This window comes from Malurus melanocephalus, unplaced genomic scaffold (genome assembly GCF_030028575.1).
Source record: "Malurus melanocephalus ecotype Western Australia unplaced genomic scaffold, MMel_1.1 scaffold_219, whole genome shotgun sequence".
In the NCBI taxonomy this organism is placed as follows: Eukaryota; Metazoa; Chordata; class Aves; order Passeriformes; family Maluridae; genus Malurus; species Malurus melanocephalus.
In genome coordinates, this window is record NW_026623451.1 from 30,414 (window position 1) to 40,173 (window position 9,760).

Sequence of the window (9,760 nt, forward strand, 5' to 3'; positions counted from 1 at the left end):
AGATCCCCAGTGCTCTGTTTTTTTTTTTTTTTTTTATATTAAGCACGATGTTTTGGAAGATCCCCAGTGCTCTGTTTTCTCAGTTTCACTCTCCCTGRGGCACTTTCTGCTTACACTCTTGTCAGCAGATAGAACACTGCTGCTGAGTCTTCCACAGTTGGTGATCTGTTAATAACAGGATTCTGAACCATGTCTATAGCAAACAGCACAGGTGACTTAAAAGAGGTTTTCAAATGGTAGGACTCCCATTTCCCTGTAGAAATTTTTAAAAAACAGCTCAAGAGCCATCATTCACCTCACTTGAAATGTAAATATTTTTTTATATTCATACAGTGTAGTTTYCTGCTCAGTGTCATTCAGAGCAAAAGCAGCATAACTGCAAGCAATCCTTTGCTTTTCTAAATCTGAGGCAACCTCAGAATACRCTGCCCACACAAATATTGGAACTGAATAATGTAACACTTTTATCACTCTAGARTATCTCAGGAATAACTCCTGACTCCTGGGTTTTAATATTCCAATTAGGAGAGATGCAATCCACAGCTTTGCTTTTGTGCTGCTAACATGAAGTTTGAATGGTCTTGGGATCACAATAAATAATTTTCAAACTGTGTTCGGTATCTGCACCACTTGCAGTAGTTCTTTGAGTACTGGACAGTTTTGTGCTGACAGAACGTAACAATTAAAGAATCTTCCAAGTACTTACACTGAACTTGAGAAACACCCATGAATCTCTGAAGAGGTGGTTGTGTTTGGTAGCTGCAGGCAAATCTCTGCATTTATTAAGAAATGGTTTGCTGAAGGAAGAGTTGTGATGACAACTGCAGGAAATGTCAGTGTGGGTGAGATACGTGTCATTAATGAGAAACATTAAAGCCTGAGATACGTGGCTTTAAAGAGAGACATTRGAGTCCTACTTGTTAATCAAGAATATAAAAGTAGAGTTTCCCTCAGGACAGAGCTGCAGGGAAAGGCAGAACAAATAAACACAGGAGATTATAGCTGGGGTAGAGGAGGTGCTGAAGAAAATTGGGTAATGGATAATATGCACCATGAGATTCCTCTCACAGATGGTGGTTAGATTTTAAGCACTTTTGTGGGTGAGGTGTTTTTTTTTTACTCTGTGTTGCACCACGTATCACTGTACTAATATTTTTCCTGGGGCTCCTAGTTACTACCAAAACAGAACAATCATTATCAGTAATAACCAACTTCCATTTTCTTTTTCTTTCCACAAAGTGAAGAAATCTCCACATGGAAATTTTCTTTGTAGAGCTGGGATCTATATGCAAGGGCTTCCAATCTGATTTTTTAATCTACAGATCTGTGGTGGTGGAAAAATGCTAGCAGGTTTAAGTGAGGTTTTCTCCATGGTCCCCAGAGAAACTGGATCCATTTACTGAGTCCTGCAGTGAACACAGGAATTTCTCTCCTCCTCTCAGACCACAGCCAGGGCCCAGTGGGGCCAAGCACCACCCTATTAGACCCACTGAGGCACTAACATGTCCTGCCCACAGGCAGCTCATTGCCCYCTGTGAGCATTTCTRKTCTGGTGGTTGCAGGTGTCTGAGTCAGGGCTGTAATTCCCTTATTTGTGGTGAATTTRCATCAAACCCCTTCATTAAGGAAATGCGTATTTTCCACTTTAAATGCAGTTTGGGCTGCAGGGAACAAGCACCAGGCAATCTGTTCTCTCCCTGGAGTGTGTGGGAGCAGCACTGAACTGACAGTTTTAAGTTTAGCCTGTGCCGCACTGGGAATCCAGGATCATCTTGTCCAAATTGTTGATTTAGTTGTTGCCTTTAAATAGTTACTTGATGCCATTTTGGGTTGGAAGCTCCTGCAGCCATGCTGTTCACTCTCAAATTCCTCTTCTGTATTCTATGATACTGTCCCCATTCTCTCTGATGGTCAAAGGAAGAGGCCAAAATGGATGGAACAAGAGAGGGTTTCTCAAAGTGGGAATTATCTGCAAATAGACTGTGGTATCAATCATATTGATTGACACTTTGAAGTCTTTCCTTATTATGGTTTTTATACACATCATGAATTACTTTTAGGCTGAGCTTATATATTTGTAAAACTTCAGCATTTGYAGGGTCTGAATCTTGAGAAGTCCGRGACTAAAGCAGTAAGAGTGTTACAGATTTGCAAAAGATTGGATTAGTGGTGTTAAATACAGGCTTTATTTCAATACACTTGAAAGAATTCAAGTATCATAGTATTTACATGTTTTATGCATATATGTAAAGGAGCATATTATRAATCCTTAAAAAAATAATGAATTGCACAATTAAGAGTGGAACAAGGGTTTACKCTCACTTCCAGATAGCAAATTCACTTTGCTAAATAAAAGCACTAAAGTCATCTGCCATGCTGCCTTCCAGGTCACAGACACTGAATATTTCAGCAGCACTACCAAACTTTTACACCTTCTTTTTTTCTGGAAGTTGTCTAGCAAACACTCTTTTTTTGACCAAAATACGTGCCAGGTTACTTCAGCTGTGACTGCACAAAACTTTGTTTTCCCAAATAAAATACTGAAAGCSCATTTGGGCTCTGGGCTGTCACTAAGAGCCCTGCAGAAAAGAGTCTCGTTCTCCCAGCTTTGGTAAAGGGATGTTACCTGAAAGAAAACAAAAAACAAGTTGTGTAAGACCAGCTGTAAGTTACCATGTGGGTAGGACAACCTGGCATGGAAGTGCTTCYCCAGTTTACTCCAGGTACAGGCAGCCTAAATCCCCTGAGCAAATCAGGAAAGTAACTCCTGTCTGACTTCGTGTAAGGAACTGTTCAACATGTGCAGTAACTTCAGAGTCAGGTCAGCCTCTGTACTGCTTCTGAAAAATTAATTGCACATTGTTGTACACAGCTGGCTACAGTAATTTACTTTAGCACTCCCTATTATTAACTAAAAGTAAATGCAGCTATGGCAGGTTATATTCTTTAGGTTGATCCAAGTGAGATTGATAGATTTTTGTAAGCAAGTCAGTACCTGGTGGAGCTACAAAATATTCCTCTACTTTCTCTCTGGCATTTTCCAGCAGCTCTTTGGTGCAGTTGCCTTCTGTCACATCATCYTCTCTGAGATACAGACACCTGAAAGACAAAGATTACTGGTTGTCTTTAAGTCATTGTGCRAAGTAAGAAGGGTGGCTTGTCTCTAAACCTGGTTTTCATCTCTTAAATAAACACCGAGACAAGTACTGGAACGTTTTGAAGCACCCAAAAATGCCGCTGGCGGGTATTTGGGGAGCAGCGTGACAATAAATACAGATTAAAGAACTGAAGTTCACCTTTGCTTCGCTCACACATAAAAATTGCATGTACCAATGGCAACTTTCTCCTACACAAAACCACACTAAGACATTTTGAGCAAAGGGGCCACATGCATCGTGATTCACAGGGAAAAAAAAGGTCACAAAAGCAAAGTTTGATGCACTGGCGGATAAAAGGAGGCTGCTGTGATTCACCACCTGTCCTCCAGCACTGAATCCATCGGTTCCACGCCATCGGTGTTCACTTCATGAAGCTGATCAGCAAACTGGATCGCTTTCTGCAGCCGCTCCACGCCCTCCGAATCCCGGAAATCCACCAGGGCCAGGTGCTCCAAGTGGTCCAGCACTTCCACCGACACTTTCTGCTGCACAAAGGCACCAATATGGACAAAAAGCGTCAAAAATTAATAAGCTCAATAGTGCTACTTTAACTAAAAACTTATTACACGTCAAAACCAAAGTTTACAAAGAATCCTAAAATCACTAAGGCTRGAAAAAACCTTTAAGGTCGTCAAATCCAACCGTCAACCTACTGGAAGGGACCCGCTGATTCCGTGTTAAATTAGCGCGCGTTTTATCCTGTTTCTACCCTCATGCCTGCCGCGGGACAAACCGTTGGTACCTGCGGCGGGAGCGTGCTGTGCCACCTCTCCGGGAGCGGGGGGACCCGCCAGGCGCGGAGCCACCGCCCGAGCGACAGCGCCCGCATCGCGCCCCTCAGCGCCTCAGGGAACCGCTGAGCGCCTCAGGGAACCGCTGAGCGCCGGACGGAACCGCTCAGCACGGACGGAACCGCTCAGCGCCGGACGGAACCGCTGAGTGCCGGACGGAACCGCTCAGCGCCTCAGGGAACCGCTGAGCGCCGGACGGAATCGTTCAGCGCCGGACGGAACCTCTCAGCGCCTCACGGCACCGCTCAGCGCCGGACGGAACCGCTCAGCGCCTCACGGCACCGCTCAGCGCCTCAGGGAACCGCTCAGCGCCGGACGGAACCGTTCAGCGCCTCACGCTCCGCTCCGCGCCTCAGGGAACCGCTCAGCACGGACGGAACCGCTCAGCGCCGGACGGAACCGCTCAGCACGGACGGAACCGCTCAGCGCCGGACGGAACCGCTCAGCACGGACGGAACCGTTCAGCGCCTCAGGGAACCGCTCAGCGCCTGACGGAACCGCTCAGGGAACCGCTCAGCACGGACGGAACCGTTCAGCGGCTCACGGCTCCGCTCCGCGCGTCACTCGGGGCGCACCGGATGCGCGTCAGTCGGCGGCGCGCCCGGCCCGTATCGGCGCGGCCGCCGCGATGAACAGTGTGGGCGAGGCGTGCACCGAGCTGAAGCGCGAGTACGACCAGTGCTTCAACCGCTGGTTCGCCGAGAAGTTCCTCAAGGGCGACAGCGCCGGCGACCCCTGTGGGCAGCTCTTCAAGCGCTACCAGCTCTGCGTGCAGGTGCGTCCGGGCCCGGGGCACCGGGCCCTCTTCCATCCCTGCCCGAGCATCCTTCCCCGTGCTGACCCTTCTTACCGCCCTCCTGGTACCCCAGCAGCAGTCTCAGCCYTCGCCGGTGCTCAGCGTGCTGCTCYGGRTTTGTCYTKCCCTGTGTSTGTCGGTCATGTCATGGAGTATTTGACAGGCGTTTCCYGTTGTGTTTTTATTGTACATAACTTCGTAAGGCTGTTGGTGTAGAGGCGGCAGCTCGCTTCCGTGATAGAATCCGGACTGTACTTCAGTTTGTTCTCAGTACGTCCTTGACCAACTTTAACTTGAAGCTTCATTTGAAACAGCCTTGTCACTACTTTTTTTAGATCACCTTTTTAGAGAATTTCCAATCTTCCAGGCAACAAGTGATAGGACAAGAGGCCATTGACTTAAGCTGCACCAGGGAGGTTTCGGTTAAACGTGAGGAATTTTTTCAGAGAAAGGGTGATTWGACATTGGAATGGGCTGCTCAGGGAGATATTAAAGGAAAGACTGGGCATGGCCATGGTCTGGTTGACATGGTGGTGTTGGGTCATAGGTTGGACTTGATGATCTTAGAGGTTCTTTACAGCCTAATTGCTTCTGTGATTCTGTATTTTTGTACCAAAGATTACATCACAACAGCCCTCTAAAGAACTGTCAAGTTTTATTATTTGGCTTTCCTTTTCTTCTTTTCAGAAAGCAATAAAGGAAAAGGACATTCCCATTGAGGGCCTGGAATTCATGGGCCCGAGTAAAGGAAAGACTGAAAACTCCTCTTGATGTTGGCTGTATGGGTGGAGTCACTAATATGAGCCTTTGGCCTAAGCACCATCCCCAGTGTACCACAGATGCCACCTGGATAAGACCTTTAGACCTTCATTAACTGCTTTCTAGGAAGCCAGGAATCCTTTCTGCTTCTGAAAACAAACAGCTAAAAGAAAAAAAAAAAAAAAGAGACTGGATCATGTGGTAACTGCTGCCTCCTTTCCAGTGAATGTTGGTGGTGGTTCTGCATCTAATGGCTTAAAAATCCATGTGAACTAACTTCCTACTGAATGTACTCTGTAATAGGGGAATGCTGGTTGGGGTGGGCTGACATAGTTTCTTTGTGACTGATTTATTTTGCTTATTTATATAAYACTTGAAAGCATCTAAAAAGAATATGGAAGGGGTTGATGTGCTTTCCATCACCTCTGTGCTGCTGAATTTTGGTGAACAAGTTTGTTTCATGTGATCCTGAATGCTGAAGGGCTTAAGCACGGTTTTGTGTCAGCAAATGGTTTAAAGGCATTACTGAACCTGCAACAGCTTGGCTAAAATAAATATAACCAGGYTATATTTTGTTCAAGTAGGTAACTGTGCAGTAGAGTCTTGATTGTGACCTCTAGGAGGGATGGAGGTGGCCTGAAGAGGAGRCTTTTAATGCAGAGGTTACTTCAGCCTTTTCTGAGGTACTGACACAACCATGAACTTGAATTCTCTCTCCTTTAGCATTACACATTCCTGTGGTTTGATCCTAACACAGGGATGGGACAAAGCGGCCCCCTCTCCTTACACAGATGTACAAGATAYTATGGCCTGGGGACAAAAGATAAGTTAACTTTCCTAATTCTAGAATTACAGCAAAGAAAAAAGAACCCATCACTCTCTGCTTTTAGTTACTACTAATTATTTAAAGGTTTTACTTTAAAAAAAAACCCAAAAACTTGCAGTTCTTGAACATTATAGCTGGCCCATCTGCACCGCAGCCCGTCACAAACCCCAGACAGTGAGTCCTGTGGGCCTTGTGCAGATCAGGAACTGCTGCAGCCYGGGGCTGTCCAGGTGAGCCACACTCCTGTTCTCAGCTGCAGAGAGCTCCTACAGTGTCAGCACAGGGGTTAAACAGCACTGAAAAACCAAACTGTTGAGGAAGTGCTGCATGACTCCTATAAATAACAATAGGGATCTAAGGGAAAGATCTATAAATAGCATTTTGGAGACTGTCAACTATGTAGTTTTTCTTTTTTAAGGAATAATACACAGAACCAGTTTGCTTTTCTATGATCTTCACAAAACCAGTTTGCTTTTCTATGATCTTCACGTAGGACTAAATCTAATGTAATTTTGTCAGCTTTTAAACTGTGCCCATCAGTGCCTGGTCCCTTTAACACAGAAAACTTGTCTCAGCAGTCTTACTGGTAAGAAGATGAAAAAAAATTGCACTGAAACATGGGAAAGGGCATTCTGCAGTACCCATTTTGTGAGTCTCTCTTACCTGTCAGTCCTTTCAACAGCAAGATGCCAAAGCAGCTGCTGCATTCTTCATTTTGGGAAGAAGCGAATTAATGATAGCTGAAACAGCTCAGTTTCACATCATGCAAAAAACATAAAAGTTACAGAAAGAATTGGGAAATGGTTGACTTCTAGTGAGCAAAAACTTCAAAATGAAGATGTACTGGCACAGAATGTACCTGGCTCATAAATCCCTCCTACTTTAAGCAGTTTCTGCATGACACAGTACACATGGATGTAAGCAGTAGAGTCAAAATTGTGTTTTCTTCTGCAAAACTTGTGTGAGAGACAGACTGCAGCTTTATGGGAAGCAGAGTGGTGAGCAAGATATATACTGATGTACTTGAAAATTYGAGAGCTGAAGGTGAACACTGTAAAGGCACACAGAACTTAGCTCATCTTTGCTGCCACTCCCTCTGCCAGAAGGGACCAAGAGAAAATCACCTTCGTGACCGTTAATAAATATTGCAATAGCTGATGATGGAGAATGTGCTTCAGTATATGTTAAACTTTCATCTGCATACTTGTTCTTCTAGCTGTGAATTCAGAGTCATCAGTTAAATCATGAAGAGTATGAAATTGATTCGTGTCCAATGCCAAATGCATTCTTGTTTTATCAGACACAGGAACAGCTGCTAACTTTCACACAGTCAAATGCTTTTGCTCCTGCACTGTGTTCTGTGGGCAATCTTAATGCTTTAAGCAAACATTGAACTAAAACACTTTTAAGGATTCCGGCTAACCAACAAGTCAAATCCCAAATTCGCGTTCAGAGTTGTTTATTTAAAGGACCCCATCACAAGTACATACAGAAGCCATACCACCACTCAGCTTCATCACAGAAGAAATGCAGRGCTTCGAAATTATGACCCCAGAAGTGACGATTCCCACTCAACATTCTGGTTCAAGRTGGGGAGAGCCACAGTTCTGGCAGTGGTCAGGATCTTGGTTTTAATCTTCATAACCGGTTGGGAGAGCGTTCACGTGGGGGTTGTGAAACAGTGTTTTGTTCCCATCACCCCAGGGGAAACGCTGTTGAAAGAAGAAAAAAACAAACCAGTGGCAGCTCCTGAACAATCCCTACAGCACCAAAGAGAAACCAAGAGCATGGCAGACTCAAACATCAAYTCCCCCAGGCAACTAGTGACAGGACAAGAGGAAACAGCCTCAAGCTGTGCCAGGGGAGGTTCAATCTGAACATCAGGAGGAATTTCTTCACAGAAAGGGTTGTTAAACATGGGGATAAATTGGGCAGGCTGGTGGGGTCACCATCCCTGGAAGTGTTTATGTAYAGACTGGATGTAGCACTTAGTGCCATGGTCTGGTTGACATGAAGTCTTTTCCARCCTAAATGATTCTTGACAGGTATCTGTTCCCAGGATGCTGGAAGGAAGATTTGGAAAACTGTCTCCCTTAGCTAGGAGCCACAGTCTCGAACACAGKCCAATCYTTGTTCTTGCTTAAACAKCAGCTGTACTGTATTATGAGGACCCCAGTTTTGAGTATTTTGGGATCTCCACTGTTAGCTTTTAGATCTGTGTTAGTTTAAGCACAGCATCTCTAGGACTTAAACATTTTCCAGCAAGACATTAGGAGCATCACTTGGAGGTAGGAAGGCCTGGGAATACCATGGGTACTTCATCTGAGCTGTGAGAAACTCTCTTACTGCCTCAGAAACAGCCCAGAGTTGAGATCACAGCCAGCTCATGCAGCAGATGAGAAAGCAGAGGTGCTGCAGCAATCTCAGAGGRAGCTCTGCAGTCCTGGAGGAAAAGAGAGCTCTTAAACATCGCAAAGGTACCTTGGTCCTGATCCTGAGGTGGGAGTAGGGCACGAACTCGGGCCTCTCGTGCTCGCCGTGCTGTGCCTTCAGRTAGCAGTTGAGCATGCACACGGCCACGCCGGGCAGCGCCACCACGAAGGACAACGTCTTCCACATGCGGGCTGGACGAGGGGACAGCAATCACAACAACAGTCACCACTTTCATTAGCATTACTGACCCGACAGCGCGCTAAGTACGATTAGCCATTGAACGAGGCAATAATGAACCCTAAATCCCACGCTCGAGCGCGGATCCCCTCCCCGTTGGTAACTGGGATCCGGGCTCACGGTTCCAGCCCCGCTGCCCCTGTAGAAACCCACACCGAGCGCCTGCCGCCCCCTGCACCCGCAGCGAAGGGCACCGGCCGTCAAGGACAGCGCCGCACGGGCAGCGAACCCTTGCTCCGCCCTCGCCCCGCAGAGCCCCGTTACCTCCGCCACCCTCGTGTGCCGCGGCTGCCATGCCGCGCGCCGGCGCGGAGCTCGGGGCGGCGGCGGCGCCGAGCAGCAGGCGGGACACCCGTCCGAGCGCCGCCATGTCCTCCCCGTCCGCACACCGGAACCGGAACCGGAACCGGAACGGGAACCGCGCGGGCGGAACCGGCGGCGGCAGCGGCCGCGCTGACCTTGAACAGGGCCGCGCGCGCGCAGGGGCGGGGCAGTGACGTCACCGCGGGGTGTCCTGAGGGGCGGCCCGGCGCCATCTTGGGGCTGAGGACGGGGCTGAGGACGGAGCTCCTCCCTGGGGCGGGACAGCCGCCGAGTGGCAAAGACCGAGAATCGCTGAGGTTGGAAGTGGAATGAGGGAACGTCGTGTCCATCCTGTGACCGAACCTCACCGTGTCAAACAGACCRTAGCACTCAGTGGCACGTCCAGTCTTTCCTTAAACACCTCCAGGGACGGTGACTCTACCAYCGTCTTGAGCAG

General features: G+C 47.3%; 3 protein-coding genes across 4 annotated transcripts; 1 reads left to right on the top strand and 2 right to left on the bottom strand.

Annotated features, from left to right (window-relative positions):
* Window positions 1–2,166: 2,166 nt before the first annotated feature.
* GATC (glutamyl-tRNA amidotransferase subunit C) lies at window positions 2,167–4,142 on the bottom strand. Of its 2 annotated transcripts, none has more exons than XM_057374209.1 (4): window positions 3,901–4,142; window positions 3,477–3,640; window positions 2,996–3,099; window positions 2,167–2,626 (listed from the first exon to the last, which is right to left on the bottom strand). In XM_057374209.1, the coding sequence occupies exons 1-4, from the start codon at window positions 3,985–3,987 to the stop codon at window positions 2,571–2,573; spliced, it is 411 nt and encodes a 136-aa protein (XP_057230192.1). In that variant the 5' UTR covers window positions 3,988–4,142; the 3' UTR covers window positions 2,167–2,570. The 2 variants fall into 2 exon arrangements, with proteins under 2 accessions (XP_057230192.1, XP_057230191.1); XM_057374208.1 differs by having other exon boundaries at window positions 3,477–3,643.
* A 376-nt stretch (window positions 4,143–4,518) lies between these two features.
* Window positions 4,519–6,087, top strand: TRIAP1 (TP53 regulated inhibitor of apoptosis 1). The gene is made up of 2 exons (XM_057374211.1): window positions 4,519–4,724; window positions 5,433–6,087. The coding sequence occupies exons 1-2, from the start codon at window positions 4,578–4,580 to the stop codon at window positions 5,514–5,516; spliced, it is 231 nt and encodes a 76-aa protein (XP_057230194.1). The 5' UTR covers window positions 4,519–4,577; the 3' UTR covers window positions 5,517–6,087.
* A 1,685-nt stretch (window positions 6,088–7,772) lies between these two features.
* LOC130578256 (cytochrome c oxidase subunit 6A1, mitochondrial) lies at window positions 7,773–9,416 on the bottom strand. The gene is made up of 3 exons (XM_057374210.1): window positions 9,265–9,416; window positions 8,812–8,954; window positions 7,773–8,042 (listed from the first exon to the last, which is right to left on the bottom strand). Exons 1-3 carry the CDS (start codon window positions 9,368–9,370, stop codon window positions 7,962–7,964), a joined length of 330 nt encoding a protein of 109 aa, XP_057230193.1. The 5' UTR covers window positions 9,371–9,416; the 3' UTR covers window positions 7,773–7,961.
* Window positions 9,417–9,760: the final 344 nt, after the last annotated feature.